This window comes from Sturnus vulgaris, chromosome Z (genome assembly GCF_052056855.1).
Source record: "Sturnus vulgaris isolate bStuVul1 chromosome Z, bStuVul1.hap1, whole genome shotgun sequence".
Lineage (NCBI taxonomy): Eukaryota > Metazoa > Chordata > Aves > Passeriformes > Sturnidae > Sturnus > Sturnus vulgaris.
In genome coordinates, this window is record NC_142283.1 from 18,593,027 (window position 1) to 18,619,874 (window position 26,848).

At 36.9% G+C, this 26,848-nt stretch overlaps 1 protein-coding gene across 1 annotated transcript in view; it reads right to left on the bottom strand.

Moving 5' to 3' along the window:
- PTBP3 (polypyrimidine tract binding protein 3) overlaps window positions 1-26,848 on the bottom strand; it is a 51,284-nt gene that overhangs the window by 14,097 nt on the left and 10,339 nt on the right. The window contains exons 3-9 of the mRNA XM_014889216.2: window positions 16,323-16,394; window positions 13,553-13,716; window positions 12,552-12,698; window positions 9,474-9,638; window positions 5,889-5,999; window positions 3,620-3,794; window positions 519-596 (exon numbers count right to left, since the gene is read on the bottom strand). Coding sequence (XP_014744702.1) covers window positions 519-596; window positions 3,620-3,794; window positions 5,889-5,999; window positions 9,474-9,638; window positions 12,552-12,698; window positions 13,553-13,716; window positions 16,323-16,347 — 865 coding nt within the window. The 5' untranslated portion in view covers window positions 16,348-16,394. The remainder of the gene's footprint in view (window positions 1-518; window positions 597-3,619; window positions 3,795-5,888; window positions 6,000-9,473; window positions 9,639-12,551; window positions 12,699-13,552; window positions 13,717-16,322; window positions 16,395-26,848) is intronic.

A 26,848-nucleotide genomic window follows, 5' to 3' on the forward strand; every position in this document is an offset into this window, starting at 1 on the left:
GACCAATAAAGCAGGAATCACCTCCATTTCAGAGAAAAGAGAAACATTCAGGTACACAAGCAGATCCAAACAAAAGGGGACATAAATTGCAGCCCAAGAATGAATAAAAATAATTCAGCACACAAGTTTATCCTGTGCTAGCAAAGATCACAGTCTAAAAAATTAACTATTTTTTCACCTGATAGCCAGAAGAGGGGAGACCTCCCTTTATTTGCTTTGAAAGTCATAGCAGTTTTATGATTCTTGAGAAAAACAAATGCTTAATTTCTTCTCTTGCAGGTAAACTTTATCATGGCATTTAGGTTCTTTGCTTATTAAACAATAAACTATATCAGTATATGGTTTTTATTACAGAAGTTTATTTTACTGAGTGTATATATATGAGAAAGAATTACAATTACTCAAATTAATACTGTGTTCTGATTGCTATATTTTAAAACAAATGGCTCTGAACAGATGTATTTAGATGAGCCACTGGCCATAACTAGAGACACCATATTTTCAGAAAACAAACTTACCTGTTCCCTGATGGAAGCCCAAGGGTGGGGCAAACCCAGGAGGCCCTGTATATGGTGGAAAGACGGTATTTTGGGTGGCTAGAGAGAACAGACAGATTTTTTAAAGCAGATTTTAAAAGTTTTAGAAAACAGAAGAGATTTCAGCAATCAGAATCAGGTATCAGTGTTGCTATTTGGACTTTAATTGTGACTTCAGATGTTTATAAAACTTTTGGGTTAAAACTCCCATTGAAGTCCAAGATTCCATGCTTCACAAAGACAGTTTTCAGCCACTTTTGAAGGCAAATATTCTGGTCAGCCTCAACATTCTTCTCTAAAATGAAGTCAGGGTAAAATGTAAATTGGAGAAGTTTGAATAGGAAAGCACAGCAGCGATTACTATCCATTAAAGCCTGTTGATAGTTACTATTCACACAATGGACATGTATTCTAGAAATCTTTCACAAGTAAATACAGTCAAAGATGTTTTGCAATGATAAGATACACCTCCTGAATACTAAGATCAGTATAAGATAAACAATACAAACTTCTAAAGTAATCTGAGGTTCTGATTTTTACTAGCTGCTGAAATCCATAAAGCATACATATTCTGCTTTTTAAGGAGATGTACTTTCCAAGTTTGTGCAACTTTATAAATAACCACTGTTTTTTATAGTTCCCCTGGAAACCACAAGCATTAACCAGATTTAGAATAGCAACATATGGGGAGTCCCAGCATCAAAGATAGCTCAGTGACTTTCACATTAGTATGTGGAGTTAAGTGCTACCCAGGATAGCACACAAAGCTGTGTTCTAAGCAGTTAGATACAAGCTTGAGCTGTAGATTCGTTCATTTGTAAGGACACACCAGATTTTAATTTTTTTAATGGGGCATCAGAATGGGTATCATCAGACAGCACTTTCTACAAGCTTGGTAATATGTCTGTTTTACTACTCAAACCTCCACATCACTGACTAAAACAGAGCTACTAGCAAATGGTTATTGATAGGGATAACACAATGCCAAAAGAAGAATCTATTATGAATTACAAAAGGAAATGGAACAGACACCACAGATCAAGCATTCGTGAATACTGCATCACATTAAACCTCCTCTTATCTGTGGCAACAAAGTGTCTTTCATACAAAAAACTGAACACATCACACCAAAGCAGTAAATACATTCTTGACCTTATACTGACAAGTTCTGGCAATATAGTTATTAATCACTTATTCACAATCCAAGAACGGTAATGGAAACATTAATGAAGAAATAGATCAAGAACTTTTATTCTGCCAAGGAAGACCTGCATGTTTCACCCTGATACCAAAATCAGGAATGTAAAAATGGTTAAACTGAGCTAATGCAGAGAGATCTGGAATTCTTTGTTGCTTTTTTTTTTTTTTTAAATTCATTTGCTTCATGGCTATCAGCCTAGCTTTCTAAGCAAGCCAATTCATGTATTTGTGCTCACTGGATGCAAGAACCCTTTAAATGCAAAATATGCACAAAATCTGTTTGTTTATAGTGCAGTGCCTTTTCCACAAAAAGAAAAAGAAAAAAAGAGAAGAAAAATAAGTTTCAAGAGCAGTTCAGTTTTGCTATTAAGATAACTTTAAGCCTATAATAAAAAACAGATGTATTATTCTGTTACCAGCTTTGTCTTATAATTCTGTATCAAAACTACATCCACTAGTAATACGAGGCAGTGGAAGTACTCACATGACTTAGAACATCTTTTCCGCATGTTTTGTAATTGAGCCTCTCAGAACATGCTAATGGCATACGTGCATGTTGTTACCACTGACAGAAAGGCTAGGAAGCATGCTTCTCCCTGTCTACAGCTATTTTGCATTGTTTTTTTAAACAGCTGTGCAGCTGCTTCACAGTGAATGCATCACAGACAAATTTTGGTACTGACATCAGACTATTCCAGCACTTTTTACTCTTATACTAAAATACAACAAGGCTCCTAGCAATGAGAAGCTTGGAAGAGTGAGGGGGAAGATAGGGAGAAGTGTTCATGTGTTATTCTCCAAGAGCATAGTTATTTCTGCCCTAAAAGGAAGTGCAGAAATAAATTACTCTAATTGTACTTTTTCCTTCCTCTGACATTTCAAATAGTGCAAGTGTAATTAATTAGAATATATTAGACCTGTAACAGCACATTTCTATAATGCTGTATGACAAATTCCACCGTCCTCCTCTGCCCCACAGACTGTAAAGACAGTTGTGCATTACATAAAGATCCAAGGCCTGCGTTTAAGGGGAGCAAAATCAAGAAAGTAATGAATGTAACTCACATTCTTATTTTAATGTAAACTAACTAACTCAACTATTCAAAAAATCAAACCAAACCCAGTGTTTGCCCTGGTTGTCACAGAAAAGTAAAGGAAAAATAGGGAATTATTTTCCCATACTTTTTACTGTGCCAATCAATTGGACAGCACTTGGATACCTATTCAACAGCTAAGACAGTTCTTAGCTGTGTATTATTCCTAATGGTTGGCATTGGAAAGAAAAATAGGTAAAATCTCTCAAATTGTGTTGTGAGCATTTCTCCAGTGTCACTTCAAGCAGACCAAAATTACTTCTAAAATCTAAGAAAATTTCATTAATTTTATATTTTAGAAGATGAGTACAGACATATATAAATAACTGCAGAATTTTAGATTTTCTTACAGTTTTGTTTCTTGCAGCACTCAAGTATCCTAAAATATCCACATATAAGAGCTAATACCCTTAAAATACATCTTTTATACTTTTATTTTATTTGGATTTTAGCAGATTTAGGCATCCAGTGCAAATTTGTGATTACTTCCATTCTGATATGCAATATTTACTACATTACCCAATGATACAATTTCACAGCATTTTAGCAGTATTTTGTAGCTTTTTTACAACACTTTAAATTTGCCCAGAAGTATTACTCATGATATTGTTTCAGATATTCACCTACCATGACTTGGATTTCATGCTTTCCATACAAATTTTACTGGACATAACAAATACGTATGCAAAATGTACCCTTCTATGAACCTGATATAAAGCCAGAACATAAAGAGGACATAAAAATTATGATCTCAGTGTGTATGTAGCACTAGAAGTGAAGGTTTCTTACCGAAGGGAGTAGATAAAGATGTCTCCACAGTTCGTTGGCCATCACCAAAAGGAAGGTCAATGCGAGTGAAATCCCTACTTTTGTCATTGTTGTACTTCACCGTTAGGTTAGTCAGCTTGGAGAAATCAATACGCAGAGTGCAGCACCCACTGTAGATACTATGGCCATCCAGAGACTGAAGAAAAGTAATTACATTTTCAGAGATAAAACATATCACAGCAGTCACCACTATAAGTTTATATTATTATTGCAGCCTTTCAGTACTTGAAGGTAAGATCAGGACAGATCTTTTAGTAGGGCGGGTAGGTCATAGGACAAGGGGTAATGGTTTTATAGTAGGAAGGTTGATGTGGATTAGCTATATGGAAGAAGTTTATTATGAGTGTAATGAAACATTGGCACAGGGCACCCTGAGAGGAGGCTGATGCCCATTGGACAGGGCTCTGAGCAACCTAATCTAGTTGAAGTGACTCTGCTCACTCCAGGGGACTGGACTGCATGTCCTTTAAAGGTTGCTTCCAATCCTAACCATTCCACCATTATACAGTTTTCACCTTGCAATTGGATCCAAAGAGTAATTCACCTTCTGTGATTAAGCCCTCTTTTTAAATACAAAGTAGACAATTAGGCTGCCACTATCCTTACCTAAATATCCCATGTAGAGTTCTAGTGTGTCCACTAGTTAGTATTATATCACCTTGTGCCAATTGGACAAAACAACAGCTTTAAGTTTGACTTGACTTCCTTTGTTTCTAATCTTATTTCTCTCACACTCAACATACAATATCAGAGGGTAACAGGAATACTAATTTGGAAATTTTAACTGCAGGAGCTGACCCTTACATGAGGAAATCTAATGAAGCATCTGAAGCACAAGTCCTGCTGGTGGGAGCTGAGGTTGTCTGCTGTGAAGAAAAGGAGGCTCAGGAGAGATCTTACTGCTCTCTACAGTTGCCTGACAGGAAGCTGTAGCAACATAGGGGTCTCTTTCTTCTCCCATGAAACAAGTGAGATGACAAGAGGAAATGGGCTCCTGTTCTGCGAGGCGAGTTTAGACTGGATATTAAGAAACATTTCTTCATCAAAAGGTTATCAAGCATTGGAACAGCCAAGTGGTGAAGTCACCATCCCTGAAGGTATGTACAGATGTACAGATGTTGTGCTTCAAGTTTATAAGTGAACTTGGCAGCATTAGGTTTATCATTGGATTCAATAACCTTAAGGGTCTTTTCCAACATAAATCCCCAGACCTGGGCATGACTTCAAGTGAAACAACAGAACAGCAAGATCCTGTGCACAAGAACACCCAGAAATGGTGCATAATTGTGGTGGGTGATGCCCTGCTGCAGCAAACAGAGGTACCCATTTGCTGACCTGACCATTGGTCTAGAAAGGTCTCCAGTATGCCTCTCCGGAACTTGAATCACAAGTTCCATGCAAAGATTGCTAAGGCTTTTCTACACATCTTAATTACCTCCTGCTCCCTTTATACGAGAACTAAAGATGACTTGGATGAAGGTGCAGAGGCCTCCTCAGCAATTTCACTGACAGCACAAAGCTGGGAGGAGTGGCTGATAGCCCAGAGGGCTGTGCAGCCCTTCAGCAGGACCTCAACAGGCTGGAGAGATGGGCAGAGAGGAACCTTCTGAAATTTAGCAAAGGCAAATGCAGAGCACAGACTGGGGCCTGGAAAGCAGCTCTACAGAGAAGGAGCTGGGAGTCCCGGTGGACCACAAGACGCCTGTGAGCCAGCAATCTGTTCTTGTGGCCAAGAAGGCCATGGCATCCTGGGATGCATTATAAAGAGCAGGTCAAGAGAGACGACCCTGCCCCTCTACTCAGCACTGGTCAGGCCACATTTGGAGTCCTGTGTTCAGATGTGGGCCCCACAGCCTAAAAGAAACATGGAGCTCTTGGAATGGGTCCAGTGTAGATCTACAAAGGTCATTAAGCAATTGAGGCATCTATTTCACAAGGAAAAGCAGAGGCAGGGACCTGGGCCTGTTCAGTCTCGAAAAGACTGAGAGGGAATATTATCAATGATTTTTATTTTGACAGACTCATGCAGGCCATTTATTTGCAGCTGATGAGAGAGTGCTGTCCTCTTAACTGAAGAGAGATGTCAAAATTATTAATGTGCAATAAGAGTGTTAGAATGATGAGGAATCACAAAGTTAGCAGTCAAAATATTCCAAATGGTTCCTTTGTCCCTAAGCTGGGAAAACCCACCATCAAACAAACAAAATCAAGCTGAATATACTATACTTACCATTTTGGCATAATATGCATTCGTTGCATCAGCATATTGGAGCAGAGCTTGAAATTGATTGTTCTTATGGAACATGACAATCTTCAAGACAAAGCCAAATTTAGAGAAAATCTGTTAGGGGAAAAAACATGGGCTTTAAGAAGCAGTGAATGATTCACGCATACTAAAAACTAGCATTTAATATTACAAATACATTTCTGAAAAACATTTCTGTTGTGAGTGCTGAACAAAAATTATGTGAATTCAGAATTTCATTTCAGGTAAAAAAAAAATTAAAGGCTACAAAAGATGGGAAAATAGGATAAAATTTCCTTAAAGAATTAACAATATCTAATCAATTAAGAAAAGGGAAGGAAGTCCAAACAGGTATTTGTCCAGTGTCTGCAGATAAACTGTGGATAATAAATCAGGTTTGAGAAATGGACTTCACAAATCATAGAATTACAGAACATGCTGAAAGGGATCCACAGGGATTATCAACTGAGTCCAGCTCCCAGCTCTGCACAGGACACCCCAAGAGTCACACCATGTGCCTGAGAGCATTGTCCAAAGGCTTCTGGAACTCTGGAACACTTGGTGCTGTGATCACTTCTCTGGAGAGCCTGTTCCAAAGCCCAACACCCTCTGGGTGAAAAATCTTTTCTAATCCAACTTAAACATCCCCCAACTCAGCTTCACGCCATTTCCTCAAGTCCTGTCACTGGTCACAAGACTGAAGAGATCAGTACCTGCTGCTCTCACTTCCCCTCATGAGGAAGTTGTAACTGCAGTGAGGTCTCCCCTCAGTCTCCTCCAGGCTGAACAGACCAAGTGTCCTCAGCCATTCCCCATAAGGCTTCCTCTCCGGATCTTTTATGCTGCTGACTCACATTCAACTTGCCATTGACTAGGATATGCAGGTCCCTTTCTGAAGTGCTGCTCTCCAGCCTTTTCTTCTCTAGCTTACACGTTCCCCTTCCCTGTTCCAAGATAGTTTAAAGCCCTGTCAACAAACCCCACTAGCTCCTACACTAGAACTCTTTTTCCCCTCTGAGTGAAAAAGGTGCATCACATCAGGTGTCAGTCGAACAGGTATTGAAAAGATTATCCCATGGTCAAAACCCCCAAAATTTATTCAAGTACACCATGGAGCCACCTGTTGACCTGATGGATCTGTCTATTTCTATTAATATTATTCCTTGTTACTGAAAGTCAGTTGAGATAGGAACTGCAAACTGCATTTCAAGTTATCCACCTTTATGTTCTATACTAGACAAATTCTGCAAATCTGTTGAACAAAAATACAACTTAATAGTTGATGTGCTTATTAAGACCCACTGCCTAAACTAGAAAACAAAGAGGAAAGAAGCAAGACAAAGACCCAGATTTGAACCTACGCCTATACCTTACAATCAAAATAATTTGATTTATTGCAAACGTAAGCATTGCAGAAATAGTTTTAAAATTTGAATTTAAATATATATACACATTCAAAATGAGAATGTGCATTACATGAAAGTGTCTATAAAAAAGCAAAGCCACAAAGATTGAGGACAAAATTAAAGCTAGGGCATATCACGCAAGTGCAGAAAAAAAAAGTCCAAAATAATAGTCAGAGGAAAGGGGAGTTTGAGAAATACTATTAGTTATCAAACAATCTGTTAGAATCAATGCAAAGTCAGGAAAGCAGAAACCCTCGAGAAATATTAAACTTGCAATGGAAAGAAAGGCCATAGATAAGTACAAGCATCTCTTGCCAGCCTCTTAGGCCTAGAATCAACAATATAAAACTCATGTCCCAACACTTTGCAACCAGTTTTTCCATCCCTCAGAAAACAGATTTTAATGCTGCAATCATAATTTAGTTATAAAAAACAAACAGAAACCCTTCCACAGCAATTTAAAGTTAGTCTTCTAGTTCCTATTCATAAAGCACTTTCTCTTAAGAAATGCTTAAATACAGCTTCTCAATATAGGTTTTTCCATGTTCACCAGAAAACTTAATAGACCTTTTTAACATAATGAAATTTAAGGTACTCCTTCCTGTTTGATTTTAAACCAAAACACACTGTATATATCAATTTTGTTTCTGCAAATATAACACTGAATTTTCAGCTTATTATAAATATTTTAATGGGAACTGTAGTTTAAAAAAGTTAATTTATTGACAAGCAAGACAACTTACAAAATACAATCCCAGTATGGGATGACAGCTTACCTACTAGTGTTCCATAAGATGCTATACTTGTCAGTGAAAATACTCATTTTCCATTAACCTTACTACACAAAATAGAAGCTAGATTGTAGCTATTGGGCACAAAGTACTGCTTTAATTAGAGGAGACTGTCCCCTATTAAGAACTCCAAATAAGATCCCTTTTTAAATACTGCTAAATTTTCCAGACATATTGGAAAAGTAGCTGAGTGAGAGCAATTCAAATACTGAAAATATAATTGTGCTGCATTGAAGTAGACTAAAATCAAATGAAACAAAGAAATTAATATAAATTTCCTCTTTGCTGTTGCATTCTTAGAACTAGTACAGCTCCCATAACCACAGGAGCTTGTTCTGAGGTTATTCTGAATGCAATAATAATCCTAAGCAGCTGACATACTATTTCCACAGGTTCAGTAATGAATGAACAACACTCAAAGACACATACCAAGGTTTAGATCAGGCAAATTGCTACATCCAAGTGACAACTAATATATACACTTAAGTTAATCAGTATCATAGTGAGGAGATACAGAGAAACATAAAATTTTAAGAAGTAAGAGGAAAAACAGTGTGTTGCTAAAAACAACTATCGTTTGAGATCTTAACAGAGAAGGAAAAGACTCTTCCAGGACTGCAGGTTCCTACAAAATTATGACAGTTATTCTAGATTGTATTATTTAAGAAACTCAAATGTGGGGAATGGTTTTTACTGCAAAAATTACTACTAATTACAAAAGCTTCAAGTATGAAAAGCTTTGCAATATTTGTAAAATATCAACAAATTCTTTGGACACAAAGAAGTAGTCTCAAAGTTATTATTTTTAAACTTAGAGCATTCAACAGCACAGCCCAAACACCTAGCAGATTACAGTAATGTCTTTCATAACTATAGCCTACCATTATGCTAAGCTTTCAGAGGTAGTCAAATGCCATTCCAAAGATGAACAACCAAAAACATTTGTCCAAGAAATTTGCATATTACGTTACTTGCACTGGGGTATAAAACTGAATATAAAACCCTAAATATAAAGCAGACTACAAAGCTACTCATCAGAAAGAGTGCTAAAATATGGACTCACAAGTTCATAACATTCAATATTTCACTAGCTGATCATGAAAGCAGAATTAACACTTCAAGTTTGTTGCTGCTTCCACAGCAAGGAACTAAATGAGACAACATGAAAATCTGAGTACTGAAACCCTGTTTACTTGAATTTCATTTACATAGAACTATTTCAAACCTAGATCCCTGAATACAGGAAATTACTTTAAAGAGACAGTCCTCACTCAGAAGATTCAGGAACCACAGGTATTTTTAAATATACATTAATGGATTTACAGTAGCAACATTGGAACAGATTATGACTATTTTTAAGCAATCCTCATTACCTGATACAGTATGTCTAAAGTGACAGGGTAAAAAACATTTTCAACAACGATTCGAAGAACAGAACCGTGACTTGGAAGGACCCCACCTTCAGCAGCAAGAGCATTTGTAATACCCAGGTTTCCATGCTGCACAGCATTCACACCTTGCAATGCAGCCTGAGGTCTCTGAAATTAAGTCATAGCAGAGAATGCAGTTATTTTATATACAAATTATTCATACGGAAACAAAGTTCTCCTAAATGAAACGGACAAAAAACATAACTTCAAAAAGCCGTATTTCCTTTATATTATTGATTCAAACCCCACATTAATAAATAAATCATAACTCTCATTTTCCATGCCTCTCCCTTACAACTAGTCAGTGCAATTCACAGAATTACAACTATCTTTTTTGTTAAACTGCTTCTACTTACAGACATGATTTTTCTTTGATCCAGTAAGCTATTTTTCCAGCAAAATTATTGATGACAATATTGATGACAAAATTGTAATATTGTGAGAGACTAACAACCACTCAGCACCATAAAATATTTGCTCTGCTTGACTAGGATTTCATTCTCTTCAGGAACCAAGATTCGGTGTGATAAGCTTAAAAGTGCACACCCTACTCTTCTTTCAGAGCAAAGCCATCAACTCCAAAAAATAGGTTCAAACCTCACTCCTCAAATGAGACTTCTGTGATTACACAAGTCTGTTCACTTATTTTTCATGGGCTTTCCCAAAAAGGTCTTCATACCTCCTGTGAGTAGCAGGACTATGGAGAGATGCTCCTTTCCACAATGCAGTATTGTGATATAAAGTCATCTCTCAGTTACACTATTTCTTTGGAAAATGAAAGGGCACATGGCACTATTACCTAGTTTCAGAAAAATACAACCCTGCAAAATAATCTGTACTTCAGGGCTCAGCCTAGGGACTAGCACAGTATCAGTATTCAGCTGCTCAACTAGAGTCTCTTTAAAACTTAGACAAAACTCAAATATAAGTGCCAAACAGCCTATTTTTAAAAGTAGACAATGCTGTTATAAAGAAAGCAAGTGCCACATACCCAGTTGAAAATACTCAGAGACCCAAGAAGTCTTATTTGCAAATATACATATACTTTTCCTGAGGCTGTTATGCAAACCACATCCTTAGAACAAAAATCTGTTTATTTATTTGGTTTTGCAGATAACAAACTGATCCAGCAATTTTAGATGAGGAAAGAGACAATACCATACCAACAAGCTTGCAAGACTAGTGACTTTCTGTGAGCACAAATGAATGATTTATGCCCAAATCACTACTGTCAACATTCTTACAGAGAAAAAAAAATACCATGATATACACATCACAGTATATAACTTATGTATCTAAATGGGATCAATTGAATTCATCCAGGAATCCAAAATCCAGTATAAACCCCTAGGGTACTCTGCTAGTGACTGGACCCCAGCTTTTTGCCGCTGGTCACAACCATTTTAGTCTTTCAAATCACTTCACAGTTCACTTAACTAGACTGCATTAATCAGTTAATCTATTGGGACGTTACTGGAAACAACACTGAAAGTCTTGCCGAAGTCAAGATAAACAATATCCTCTTGTCTCGTCCAGTCATTTAAAAATAAAAGGCCATCACGTTGGTCAGGCATGACGTCCTTTTAAAAACCTATGCTTGACTATGACTAACCATTTTCTTCTTCTTAGAATGTTTGGAGATAGTTTCCAGAATGAGTTGCTCCATTCCTTACCCAGGGACCAAAGTAAGGCTGATCAAGCAGTGGTTGCCTAGATCTTTCTTTTGATCTTCCTTGTTGTCCTTCCTTGAGATAGGAGAAGGAAAGAGTTTGTTTTATCTAGTCCTCAGTAACTTTTTACGACTGCCCTAGCATTTTCAAGATCATCAAGTGGCATTGTAATGCCATCAATCTGCTCCTTCAGCATTTAAAAGTCTATCTCACTAGGGCCATAGACTTCTTGTTTATCCCATTAGTTTAAACGTTCTCTAACGTGATTCTTCTCTACTTCATCAAGACTTTTCACTGTTCTCATGTGCTTGATAATACCAAGGGCAAGTCTTAGCCACTAAAGGCTGCTGAGAAGGCTCTCAGTAAATCAGCTTTTTCCATCTTCTTTGTCCCTGCCACATTCAGCAGCAGGCCTATGTATTTTTTTCAAAAAAGAGATCTCATTTCTATTGCTGATATACTTCAAGAAACCAAACTTCCTGCTTTTCACATCTCTCATCAGAGACAACTCCACGTGGCCTTTGACTTTCCTAGCCATATCCTTGCATGTTCAGAAAATGCCCTATGATCCTCCTGGGGCACCTGTTCATGATCCCAACTTTTCTATGCCCAGTCAGGGCATAGTCCTTGTTCATACAAGCAGCCCTCCTGCCATCTTCACTTGATTTCATGGTCATCATGATGAACTACTTTTGAACTCAAGCTCCTCCACAATAATTTTACAGATATTGAGAAGTCCCTGTCTGTAAGAAGTTACTGAAATTGTATATATATTAGAATTTATCTATCGATACAGTGAAGAGTAGCCTGTTTATTTACTAGTTGTGGTTTAACCCTGGTATGCAGCAAAGTGCTCACTTTACCTTAGCACAATAGGAGAGGGAATTGGAAGAGTGGAAGTGAGAAAACTTAGTTTTCAGTTACATGGGTTCAGTTACAGACAGCTGAACAGGCAAAGCAATAGCTGCGTGTGCAAGTAAGGCAAAACATGGTGTTTCAACATCTCCCCCATTGGCAGAAAGATGTTTAACTATTTCCAAGAAAGTAGGAACTTCATTGTTAACAATTAATTGATAACAATTACTTCGAAAGAAAAAGGCCACAACTCTGACCATCCCTCCTTCATCATCCTTTCCCTAGCTTTCAATGTTGAGCCCAACATCATATGGTGTGGGACATCCCTTGGGTCAGTTGTGATCTACTGTCCTAGCTGAGACCCTTTCCATCCTCTTGTGCATTCTCACTGGCAGGGCAATGTGAGAAGCAAAAAAGACCTTAATACTTTCTGTATTAACAAATGCATTCACAACTCATGCAATTATAGCCTGTTAAATGGAAATACTGTACTTACAGCTTGATTATGCTGATTGTCAGTCCTAAGTTCTTTGTAATTGGAATACTGAATATAAACTGGCTGATTGTGGAGGTGAGGTGGAGCCGGAGTGTAGTAGTTCACCATAGAAACAGCAGCATCTACAGAAGCCATTTCCAAAAATGCCTGCAACCAATAGATAGCTGATTTCAATGCTGTTTTTATTCACAAGAGATAAAAAAGCATCATTTTTTCCCAATTCCACTCCCACTAGAAAAAGATTATGTAAAAATACAATACTGATTTGCTCAACATTAGAATGCATTTGTGTGTGCATGTTTATGGGGCTGTTTTATTCAATTTCTGTTTTCTTTAAAAGTTTTCCATTGTAAGTACACTATGGCATTTAAGAAGAGGTGGAGTAAGTATGATATATGGGAAGCAATGCTGCTATAAGTACCACACTGCTAAGCAATTTGTTAAATTCCTGAAACCAAGCACTATTATCTAGACAGCTGATATGGATACTGATCGAAAAAGCTGGAACAGAACATTAAACATCCATCAGTTTATGCATTTTATTCATCCAGCTCAGTGCTCCAGGCAATTTTTTGAATGATTGCTTATTATTTTAAGATCTTCTGTGTTTCTGCATGATGCAAACTACTCTGTCACATCTAATAGGATTAAACAGATGTCAAAAAATTAATATGCATGTTAGTAACTTAAGCAGGCAGGCTCCATGAAGACATGTCATCAATAGTGACAATGTAGTTCTTTATCATCTCATATAAAGTAAATACAATGTTCAGCAATACTATTAACAAATTTCTAGTTCATTATTTAATCCAAAAGCATATTAAAAACTTAAAATAAGTTTCAAAACATCCTTTCACATTTAAAAATATTAAAATCTTCTGCTATCAATTAAATATTTAGACACTGTTGCAATCATTTCACTCAAGCACAAAATTAAAATTACCATAACGTGAACCACATCTTCAGTCTTGCTCTTTATTAAAACATTGAAAATTACATACCTGACCTTTTCCCCTTAGCATCAAGAGATTGGTTACTTTGCCAAAAGGGAGACCTAATGAAACAACTTCTGCTCCAGTAACACCATTTGGAATTTGACGAATATGAAGGACACGTGAAGGGGAACATGGCAATCTGCTTCCTTTACTTTTTTTCTTCTCATTATCTAAAATATTTTAGAGAGGGATACAGAGAGGTAAACAAGATACCCATTGCACAGTGTACATAGCAAAACCTATAGGAGAGAAACTACTGCCTCAGCACTGACATTGACTTAGGTATAGTTCTTTGAACCTTAAAAAAGGATATTTCATATCTAACAACAGGACAGTGTAAGAAGACATCATCAGCTATTCTATATCTTGATAGCAAGATAAGGGTGGAGTATGTCTGGCTTTGCTTTGGACTTGTTTATTTTCTGGAGATTTGGTTGTGGTTTGCTGTTGTTTTGTTTTTTTTAATGGGAGGCCAGTAACTTCTCCCCAAATGCCTACATAAAATACTTACAAAATGTTAGTTGCACAGAAGAGGGGAAAGTTGTAATTGGGAGGTAATACATTAATTTTTCTTTTATCATCAACTTATGGTTTTTTGATCAAGTTACTAACTTAAGGCTTGGGGTTTGTTTTTACTTTAATAAAGAAAGCCTGCTGTTCCAAATGATATTAAGTTTTATAAAGTGTTCAAAAAAGATAGACAGCATGAAATCCATACAAACTCTTAAGTCTACCACTTTGACACACTGCCAGAAGTGGAGTTTTTTTTTAACATACACCTATTTGGATCCTTTAAGTGACCGATTTGGATTGGTAAGTGACCAGTGATTACATTTCAAGAACATTACTTAGTATCCTTGAGAGCAGTTTCAAGCAGAACACCACATCTGGAACGGGCATATTGCTCTAGAAGCAATTGCAATGGAGGCATGAGAGCCTTAATACCTAATCTGCTGCATTTAGCCTTACAAGGAGATACAGAAAAGATTGGGAAGAAATTTCTGTATGAGCTTTAAGAGACATTTCAGATTTTGCTGTAGGTTTTGCAGTCTAAGGCTAAGAGAACTGGTTTACGCAAGTCATTCTGCATAGGGACATTTACAGAGAGTCTTTTCATTAGTGGAAGCCTGTAAAATTTCAAACTGGACGATCAAAGCCCCAACGATACCACACTTAACAATTCTTCCAGCTGCAAAACTGAAAGTCTGTTATGCATTGATTTTTCCATCAAGAAATTTCATGTGCTCTGTATGCATTCTGAAAAATGTGAACTTTAAGACAAACATGACCATACTAAACACATATTGAAACCAAGCCATGAGAGGACATATTACTAGTAAACTCTAACAACTAATTTTGTTACTTTTCAGGTTCAAAATGGACAAGATGTCCCTGACTAAGTCAAGGAATGCTTGACTAAAGAAAGCAGGAAATGAAGCCTAGTATGAATTTTGCCTTTAGTTTAATATGAGATACTCATGCAGAAGCAGTATCATCTGGGTTCTGACACATTGTCAGAGGTGACAAAATGGAACAAAGTGGCAAACTATTGCAGCTCTTCTTCTCATGTGAAAAGAAAATGACACATTAGCTAAGTTACTCAATCAGCAATCAACACTAGCACATCTCAAATATAAAATTTCCTAGTTTTTTTAAACCATGCTTCTATCTCCAGCTGTGGTTTGATACCAATTTTGATGCATAGTGATAATCATCTGTATCTTCCAGCACCTAAATTTCAAAATTGATTCAACAATTCTTTAAAGCATGCCAAAGGTGATCATCTTTCTGAATTGTACACTAAGTTGAGTAAAAAACACTGTCAGGCAGACCAAAAGAAGCTTCATGAACAAAGTGAAAATTGGCTCCTGATGTACAAAGGGAAGTTCATTACAGTTGCAATTCGTGACTGGTACAAATGTATTCCCTGAGTAGCCTGAGGTAAAGAGGTACACATCTTAGATATGTGATCCACCAGACCAACCCTAAAAACCCTAAAACCCTAAATGCCAAACCTAACAACAAAAAACAAATGCTGCAGCTGAAATGCTGTATTAGGTAAAAAGACGCATTTCAATAGCGATTATATTTAATTTTAGATTTATATGATTATTAATTGAGAATGCCTACTAATATATCCTAAAAACCTCTATATCATTTAGACATCTTGGATACCACTGTGAAGGATCAATCATTGCACTGTTAATTAATAACATATATTTCAGTTATTATATTGCTGAGCTACAAGTTAATGCTATTTCAAGCCAAGCAGAAATATTTGGACATCACATTGAATTGATCAGCAGAAGTATAAACAACCTGCTGTGTGCATGTCAAAGAAATCAAGAAGAAAAATCTTCAAGTTAGCTCCTCAGACTCCTCCTTCTTCTCTACTGAAAATATAGCAGGTCTTAGACACTTACCAAAAGGTGATCTGCTCTGTCCTTTGCCCTGACATAAAATAAACTATTTGGAAACCACTGCTGACAGGCAATTGTGTGTGTCATGATTTAGTTAATTTATTTGACATAAAGTTAATTTGTGCAACCATTGGTCATTAACACTCCATGTACACCTAATGCTGGAAGTAATATTAACAAAAGCTGGTACCAGCTTTCTCTCATTTTCAACTTCTTGTCTGATCTAAAGCTACAAGTGAACATATACACTTACTGCATCTTCCTCAAAACACACACGCACAAAGCAACAAAGAAAGGGAAAAAACAACACAGAGAAAGAAAAGTTGAAGAACTTTGTTTTTTTTTTTTATGTATACCTGTAGCTGGAGTAGAATTGCTCATGATAAAAGGTCTGTTACCGACACCAAGAGAAGCTTGTCAGGACCACACTAAGAAATAAAAGACAAGATTACTAGTAAAAGCAATTACAGAAAAAGCTCAATATAAAAGTGCAATAATTCCCTTTACTTATTCTTCCCAAGAACACTGCCTTCCTATACACATTACCCACAACTGCGAGAAACTTATTTTTCAGGAAAAATAATGCCAACGACATACATTTTTATCATGTCTCAAGAATTCATCAGCAAATTCATCTGTTTTACACTTCATATTTAAATCTATCCCACTACAGTTCCCTTTTTAAAAGACCAAGAATAATACATGCTTAAGAAAAGAAAGATTTTTTAAAAACACGTATGACTTACCATCAATTTCTTAGGACAACGATCGAAGTATTTGCTTTAAGAGTATTAACAATTTGAGGCTCTAACTACTGACAGAGAAGAGTTTGAGTACTACAGGTCCTTCATTCAAAAATCAGCACCTAGCTCCAGTTATGCCCATTTACTCATTAAGACTGCTGTAATATGCCAGCCAAGCATCATCTTCAAAACACAGACAAGAAACAAGGTACCACAACACCTCTAAAAGATAGTTAGGTTTCCTCAAACTTTCACCACACTCTTCCATAAAAGTATTTTAATGAAAAATAGAAACCAAGAGAGTGATTCTACAAGGTGGGATAAGTTGATCCAAATAGCTTCTTATCACTTTGGTGAAAAAGAACTCCTCATTGCCCTTGGTCCAGTATTCCCACATGCGCATGAAATGTTTATCTTGCATGAAGTCTAGTGCCAAAAAGTTTTCCTATGGGATTAATCAATTCTCCAGCTTGCCAGAATTCTAAGATGAGTTAGATTAGTATTCAGCTGAAAGAGGGGTTGAGAAGTGGCAGGATCCCTGGCAAAAAAATGGGTAAGGATAAGCCACCATGCTGGCTTGCACCACTCAGAGTATTGGCTTATGTGGAGCTTAAAGGAGCAATTAGGTTCTCTTCATCCTTGTTAATCATGTGTTCCTGCTGCTTCCCTAGGGGGGGAAAGTCATTCACAACAGAAGACTGTGACTGTGCTTATAAACCCTTTCAGCCAAATTTAGCTGCTCATAAAGGAGCACAGGTGTTAGTGTGGGATGGAAGAAAACATGAGTGTGTCCTCTCCAGCAACAGTAGGGACTTATCTTTAACCATAAAACTGCATCTTAACAGTATATTTAAATACAACATCTAATTGTGGCAAACAGCAAAATAATTTTTAAACTAAAAGAACTGAAAACTATAAAGCCTGTATTTTAAAGAACTATCAATTAAATGGTTACTAGATGTCATGCATATCACACTGTACTAGGATGTAATTAACATGCAATACTGATATTAATTTTCACCTATTAGCAGTTCTTGGAATATACCAGCACTCAAGTATTGCACCTAAAGAGCATATTTTGATTGTAAAATGCATATCATGCTAATTAAACAAAAGCTGTATGTGCAGATGTAGTAGAAAATAGTAATGATGGCACTTTAGGACAACAAACCTCCCTTTTATCTACTGGAAGACAGGAAGAAAACCCACCACTGATGCAATTCCTGTTGTGGAGACTTTAATTTAGTTTTTAACTTACCATTTATTCAACAGAAGAAATCTCTGCATATTTCTAGAAAGCTGTGAAAAAGCATGGCATATTACCATGTCCAACACGTATTGTTACAATGTCATATTTAATTTTATATACATCGGTATTTTAAAAAAACCCACCTCAGACATTTTCAGAAGAAAATTTTCCAACCTCTTCCATTTTGAGCACCCACACAAAGAAACACAATTCAGATGGCTGCAGTGACCTGTGTTACAACTCTGTGTAACTGGCCTGTATCATAAAACTGAAGCTGTAGATCACTGCAGCACACAATGAGCTGCTAGTCCAGAATGACGGACTAAACCAGCTTCAACAGAAAAAATACACCAAAATTAAAACCTTCATTCATGACATGTGTCTGTACTTAAAACTGACACATCATTTAGTCACTATATCCTATGATAGTTCCCTAGATTTTGCTATTACACCGACAACCATTAACCCACTACAGCAGTCAAAACACAAATGAAGTCTTTAAATCCCAAGCTCATCACCTATGCAATTGTTTTACTTGGTTTGATAAAATCTTTGTGCTTCTTACAATACTGAGAACCATCACAATTTCAAATGTGTAACTGTCTTCGTATCTTCAACCTGATAAATTAAAACTTATCTCAGTCACTGACAAAGCAAAAATATTTTAGGAGACTGCAAATATAAACCGACACCATGGGAGTTGTGCAAGTTGAAGTACAGAATGTGTATGTTTGAGATATTCTGGATTGATGAAAAAGACAGAGAACACACAAAGAAATTACAAAATTTAAGTCTGTAAAGACCATTTGTTCAATCTCTTTTTTTCCCATCTAGAGGTGAAAGAGATATTTTTAAATGCTTTCTAACATGAAGCATTTAATGTGGTGACAAAGATCTCCTACAGGCTGCTCTGGTAAACGGGTTTGCAAGGCCTTTAGAGCTAAAAAAGTCCACACAAGAGGGTAGTGTGCCATAGACAATGTCTTATAGGATTCTAATTGACTCTTTCTACAGAGGCTAGAGACTCCTGCCATGCCCCTAATCTCTCCCTGTATACAAGTTTTTCACTGGTTACTTCTTAGTTATCCACGATTTAAATCCAGCTGTAAAACAGTCAAAAGAGCAGCTAAATCCTGCTTTTAAAGCTACCTTGACATCCTTCCTTGTCCACAGTTCAGAGACAGTTGACAAGCACTTCTTTAAGCAGAGACAGGAGCTCACACTGCCCTTGTGCCATCACATCCATTTCAGTCTTCACAGCACAATTGTGTGGGGTAAGACAGCTGCTTAACCTCAGCAAGCTGCTTGCACCAGTTCTCTGTGAGGCCACACAGTGAAAGTGAACAGGCAGGCAGGTCAAGTAACCATGCTGCCTAACCCTTCCCTGATAAACACTTCTTCCAGCACAAAGCCTCCCTCACAGAAAGCAGCGCCTGCCTTCTGACTGCCAGGACTGCACCAACTACATGGTGAACACTTCTTCTTTAGGCTCTGGTAAATGAGGCAAACGGAATTGTTCAAAACAAGGACAGCTACCAAACCAAGGTTGCAACATCCTCCTCTATTCCTGCACACCTTGCATCCATCCACATGAATCATCTCCTAACATCTTAACATTCCTTTTTTTACACCGTAAGACTTTCCATCTCTCCTACTTCACGGCAGCATTTTTGCATTTTTTGGGAATTATTACTTGGTGATGGGTAAGGCAAGAGCAACAGAACAGCTACAGCTAGATTAAGTTCATTCTTTCCTTGTATTATTGAGAAGGAACTAGAAACCAGTTGATTAGAAAGCTTAGTTTGATTTTGGACATTCCTTTAAAAACAGCTAACATCTATAGTACACAATAAAATTCAATTTCCCTGACTAAATAAGGCATATTACACAACTGACTACAGCAACAGGTGCCTGTCTTGAAACCACTTCAGCTGTTTGACGATTTAAAAAATTCTAATAGTCATTTATGCTAATGATTCTGCAATTCCAGGATAAAACCCACAGCATTCACAGAAAAGCATAAAACAAACATCTGAAAGTCAGCAACTCTAGGTTTCTAAAATCTTTGTGAATGACATATGTTGGAAACAGAAGGGTAAGTCTAGTACTACAAAATTCTTCTTTAGAACATGTCCATGTGTTAAAACTATGGCAGGCATCTATTTAGCATTACTTCTCAGATCACTGAATCCTAGAAACAATCTTTTAATTTTTAAAAACGCTTATAACCCTCCCCTCAGCTTTCAACTCCAATATTGTCTTCCTCTCTTTTATTTTCTAGAAGTCAGAAATTCTTCAGTACAGTTCAATTAACTAGAAATACGATAGTTCCAGAGAAACTTATATTTGTATTGATGGTTTTCCTAGAATTTAGCTAGTCATCTTTCTATGCTATTATTTTTAAGTCAGCAATAAGAAAGAATATGATCATAGGTTTCATTATGAAAAAAAGACCTTGGGCAATTTTAAGGGAAAATAATTATTTCAAAAATAATGCATGTGATTTAAAATTGTACATTTTTCTACAAGATTCTGTATGACAAAACAAATTAATTACTCGAAATTTGCCCCAAAAGGGCAAATTTCAAAACACAGTAATTTCAAGCTATACTAGTAATAAATGTAGTTATATTTAAACTAACTGTTATACTCCATACTTTATTATTTTTATAGAATCTGACTATAAAAGCAAAAGCTAAGGGCCATGAGAAGAGTGAAAATTTCCACTATCTTCTCCTTCTGCAGCATGTCTCTAGATAATTGCTAAATTCATTTACTCTTTCTTCCTCTTTCATGTTTGCAAAGGATATGCAGCTCCTACTTCCAAAATGGGTATTTAATGTGAAGTACAATGCTGTTGGTGCCAAAATAAAAAGATTTCAAAGAAAGTAGAAACAAACTACAGGAAATTTTAAAACCATATATTTGTATTAAAAATAAACTGACTTTACATAGATAAAGCCTACCATTTCAGTAAGCTGAAGAAATTATAGGCAATAACCACAAATAGGCAAGCCTCCTTTTCTCCACTAAGAAGAGCCCTGCCAAGCACAGGCTCAGGCTGCTGGCTGCCCGTCACCCCAGAAGCTCTCACTTAGCACTGGTAGCTGCTCTTCTGCAGGCTTGAACACTCACTGGCTCTGCCAGAAACACAGTGCTCCACTGCTTCTGCTGTCAGCTACTGAGGCTCCCTCCTGTACTGCACACTTCCAAAGAATTATGGAACAGTAATTAAAATGTTAAGAGAAAAATATTTTGTACTTTGCATTTATGCTAAACACAGGGCGGGAACATAAGGAAATAACATTTTCCTCTTTAAGATGCAAAACATGCAAAAGCAACCTTGAGAATGTGATTATCAAGAGCTGTTAAGAGTGACAAACTTTGTTTTTAAATGAATATAAAATATGCATTTTGATTTTTAAAGTCAGAAATGCCTCTAATTAGTGTGAAGACTTTAAGCTCATCCAAAAGGACAATAACCCAAACATCACTTTGAATATTCCAGAGATCCAGCAGGCATCATGACACAGAACTTTCTCTGAAAGTGTCATCAAAGATGACTGCTTTTCTTTGTGATATCATCACTCATTTACAATTTCCAATAACACTGTTTTCTGACAGTATAAATACAAATTTTACTAAAACCAAAGATTGATGTCTATGATTCCTAGCTATCTTAAGCCTTAAATATGTGAAGATTAAGTTTTCGTCAGTAGTTAATACAGGTTTTTGTGAAGAAATTTACTTAAGTTATTGCAATATATTTCTTTTACGTATATATATATTTCAAACTATCAATAGAACACTCAACACAATCCTTACTTAAAGTTTTCATTCTAATTCTTAATAAACAAGTGAATATGGGAAAATATCTGAAAATAAACACTATACAGAATGAAGATACCTGGTTTTAAATTTAAAGGTTTTATACTCAAAGGCACAAATGTATCTATTACAATGCCACACTGTGCAGGGTTTTGCATCATTTTATACTCTGCCATGCACAAGTCATGCTTTAAACATCCAGGATCCCAAATAAACCACCAGTAAGCTGTCTCTCTTGAATTTGGTCAGAAGAAAATTCACATAGCCTTGCAAAGTACCATAACTGCATAATCTGGTTTATAATTTATTCTTAAAGGTTAAAATCAAGAAAGAAGTAGATCTGAAAGAAATAGAACAAAACCATGACACTAATGCCAAGCAATATGGTAACAGCAAAATCCAAGAGGGGTTTTAACAAAAGAACTAATGTGTGAGAAAGGATATAAGAGATGTTTCCATTTAAATCAACTTCTAAGAGATCTGTAACAACCCTTATGGTATGTTACAAGATGTATTTAAAAAAATTGGAAAAAAAGATTGAAAGACGTTAGCAAATTATACAAAGGTAATGGTAAACAGCTTAAAGGGAGAAAGAAAAACACTGATAAAATGAAAATGTGATGAACTGTGGATTATTTTCTGTCCTCTTGCAAAGGAAATAGTTTAACTTGCACAGCAAAAGAAGAGAAAGAAAACAACTAGCTGGATCACAATAGCAATCTAAATTTCTGCAAAACTGCTATCTGAAGCATCCCTTTTAGCACTCATTTTTAACTAGTTCCTTCTGAAAACAGAAAAATTCCAGGATACAGTGTTTATCAGCAGCTCTACCTTGCAGCATAAAAGACATATACTTTTGTTACTTTGATCCCTATTGTTTTGCAGAACTAAATATACACAGCTTAGTTTAAGAAAATAACATTGCGGGGTGAGGGGAGGAGGAAACTCAATTCCCATGTATCCAAAAACCATCACAGATTCACAGGAAGATGCCAAAAAAGATTTGACTCTTAACTGATCAATCATTTGACTTAAAAGCATGAAACTACTTTATCTAACTTAAAATTTTCAGTGTCTTATAGTTTTAAAAAAAATCTTTCCAGTCTCAACTTAACTGTGATACTCTAAAGGCACATATTCTTGACTGTAGGGTTTTTGACTATTGAATTTTCTGTTTCCCTATTAAAGATTTCATAAAAAAGATAATAATTTTTACATTTTTCAAAGGAAAATTCATATGCGCAAACAATCATTTAAATCTAGGACTAAAAGCTCTAAGAATTGCACACTTAAAGAGGCTGGAAAATAACAGAAGTCTGTTTGATGATGTGTATCACATAAATTATGAGTTAGATACACTTAATCTAACAGGTGAAAGATTTGCCTCAAAATCAACAGTAGATTCAATATTTCTATTCACAAGATGAATTTTTAATTACTCTTTAATGCTTTCTAGGAGAGCAGTGTTATGTGCAAGGAAAACACGGTCACACCTATGAATCCCACAGTTCTTGTCCTTTCTGACTCGTGTGTATTTGGTTTCCTCTCTGCTTCCTTAGTAATGTTTCTTATCAGTTTTAAGAAACTCTCTCATGCAATGGTCTGTGTTTCTCAGGCCCACCTCCACTTCATCTTTTGGAAAACTTAGGAATAAACTAGCCCCTGAAAGGATCATCCTTTAGATGAAAGCTTCTGTATTAATACACTAGATGCATAAATGAGGGAAAAGTCATAATCTCAGTCTGTTGGCAGACTCAGGAGATAGTACAGCACCAATAAACCCCAATTTTTGTTTGCATTATCCGGCATATCCAGAAAACATGCATCTTTCATTGAAATGAATGCTTCACATTTTCAGTATACATGGACCAAGGACAAGTTCCTCTCCTTGCTTATTCTTTCACCTAAATATTATATCAGTCAAACAACATGAACTTTTTCCTTCAGTTTTACTTCACAGTGATATATCCTCTAACAGTCTTCATTTCTTCCACCTCTCAATGGAACACACAAGTTAGCAGGTAAAAAAAATATTTTTCCCTGATTAAAGTATACTATGAAGTGATTTAACAGTAAAACATACAACCAGGTATGCAAGAAACATGGTTTTGAGAAGAAAACCTATGAAGCGAATATAACTCCTAAATTTTATCAATAATTAAATCCATGCACCCTATTAATACTCTGTGCTTTATAAAATACTAGTTATTAAACAAGTTACCATCTTTGGAAAGTCTACAGTTTTAAATTTTACCGTTTGGTTGAAAACTGAATGACTAACACTTTTCAGTCTAGGACAGTTCAAATCTAGTCTTTGGATTGCATGCTTTGAGAACCCTGGATCCTGCTGAGACGCTGCTTTGTGTGTGTGTGCGTTCTGAGTTGCTCTTGTTATATTTTAAGGTACACACTGAAATGGCAACCAGTACCATGATAAATAGCTCTTCTGAGAGAACATAACATCCTTCACAACATGCTAGGCTACACTTGTTACACACATGCACTAAAAATATTACTTTTGTACACAAAATAGATGAGCCTTATGTGTCCAACATAAAGTTCATAAAAATAAAAAATTTCTAATGAATTATAATCTTGTTGCTTATGGATTCTACACCAAAGATTGCATTTATTGTCCAATCCTCAGCCCTACAGAGAGCAACCATTATACACCAAAAAAACAAGCTATATAGAGCAGATGCTACAGAAGAACAGTATGGAAAGAGTGACCTTTTCATAGACATAGAAGTCCCATTACTGTACATACATATAAATATACACACACAGAGTTGATGTGTGACATCAATAGCAATGGCAAAATAAAAATTGCCATAAGCAAACTGTCTGATTTCTCTATGGACAGTATGTTATGGAGCACTGCAGGAAAGATTCAGTAATATAGTTATTTTCAAGTTACTTTCACACTTCTAAAGTATTTAATTTTACTTCCATACATATGCTTTCTAATTTAGGAAACCATTGTACATTTACAAGCAGGGTTATACACAGCAAAAGAAAACTATATAGAAAAAGAATCTTTTATGACAGAATTTCAAACTAATGACAATTAAGACAACTGAGTTTCTCTACCAAGTTTTATTACACAATGGCCTGGGGTGACTTTGTCCTGTTGAATTGTATCTCCATTTGTCTGTTTAGCCCAGAAATAAGTTTTGTACCTTTAAGGCTGGATTTGAGAGTGAAGGGGGAGAAATGATGGAATGTCTGAGGCTCTTGTTTTCAGAACACAGAGATAGGAGTTTCATCACTTCATCTCCTGGACTGTGTCACCCTGGTGGACAGCAGAGAGCTCTCCTTGGCTTTCTGTTACTTTTTGACTAACTGAGACAGAGAAGTTCCCTGGACAGTTTTGGTTTTTTCCCTTTTCCTGGAATTATTTGACCCTGCTCTGGACTGGGAACCCGAGGGAGCACCAGGAGCTCGCACCTGCAGCCACCGGGGCCTGGCCTGGGCAGCGCCATTTTCCAGTGCCAGAGGGACTGAGAATAGACTGAGCTGAGCTACACAAACAGGAGAGAGACTTTCTGGGTTTGCCATCTCTTCAGAGCAGTGAGAGGTTTTGTTGTTTGGTACTGTTAATTTTTTGTGCTGGGCAGTGCTTTGCCTGTTGAATAAACAGGTTTTTTCCACTTCTCTCTGAGGAAATTTTTTCCCGAACTGCTTGGAGGAGCGGCTGCTCAGGTTTGTTTCCTGGGGGAACCCTTTGGAAGATCTCTCCCAAATTTGCCCTAAACCAGGGCAAATATATTTATTTGGTGCCCAATGCATGGCTTGAGAAAGTGGAAAACACTTGTACTGATTGCATTTTGGTTGTAATTACTCTGTATTGGGCTAAAGCAGTCAGTAGCCATGTGGCTTGAATTCACAATGTCCCTTGGGGTGGAGGCCTTCATGTTCCTCTGGTACCTAGGCTTTTTTGAGGTTGTAATACCTTTGTGGTCCCCAGGTTTATTTTCTTATCCAGAACTAGCTCCACTAGTGTCCCTAACACAAAGTTTCTTCAGTAGGGGGGCACAGATTACAATAGCTATTATGCTGGGTTTGGTGATAATAATTTATACAATGTTTATAAAGGTACTGGAGTCTGTTCAAGGTATATATCATTCATAGTTAGGGTTATGCACCCAGTTTGTTAGAGGAGGAGCAGGGGATGAGGCTTTTCAGCCTTTCTTTTCCTTCTCCTTTGAATCTGTTACATCACTTTTAGAGAATGTTCAGTTTCTCCTCAATGTTAAAGAGACCACCTTCCTGGTATTTAATCTGGTAAACTTCCTCTATACAGTCTTCGGCTTCTCTAGAATGAGGGCTGAGATTTCTGGAGGGGCTGATGAGATCGCTGACCTAGGAGTAGACCCAGGTGTGGAAAATCCTGAGTGGTGTGGAGAATGGGAGGATATGGGTCAAATCCTGAAGAAATTTTCTGACCCTGTAGTCTGGGACTTTCTGTGTGACTAAATTCCGAACCCAGATGAGATGGGGAAATACCTGAAAGAGAGGTGCCATGATGACTCTAAGGAGAAAAAGATCATTGCAGAAAGCTGGGCCTTGGCATATGCTTATCACACACTGCTAGATACAGTAGGGCAGCAGACAGAGGCAGGGGGGCAGGGAGATAAATCAGCAGTCACTCAGGCTGCAGCCAAAACCCCAGCTACTCACGTTGTAGTTAAACCAGACAGTGAGCCTAAGCCACTGGCAGTTGCTGCAGGAAGGAAGCACACCACACCAACAAAACTGATCAGCCAGTGGATGATGATGATCCAGGGGAAGGACCCTCAAAGCGAGCTCTTGATACAAAATCAGAAATCACAGCACCTGACACAAGATCAGAAGTCCTTTCCCCTGAAAGGGCTATTGAGTCCTTACCCCTGAAAGATCTTTGTGGCCTAAGAAAGGACTACACCCGGTTGGGTATAATCTGATGAATCTATAATTAGTTGGCTAGTCCGTTTTTGGGATGCTGCAGGCGAGGCTACAATTCTGTATGGTACTGAAGTCAGGTATTTGAGATCCCTGTCACATGATCTGGTTATCAGACAAG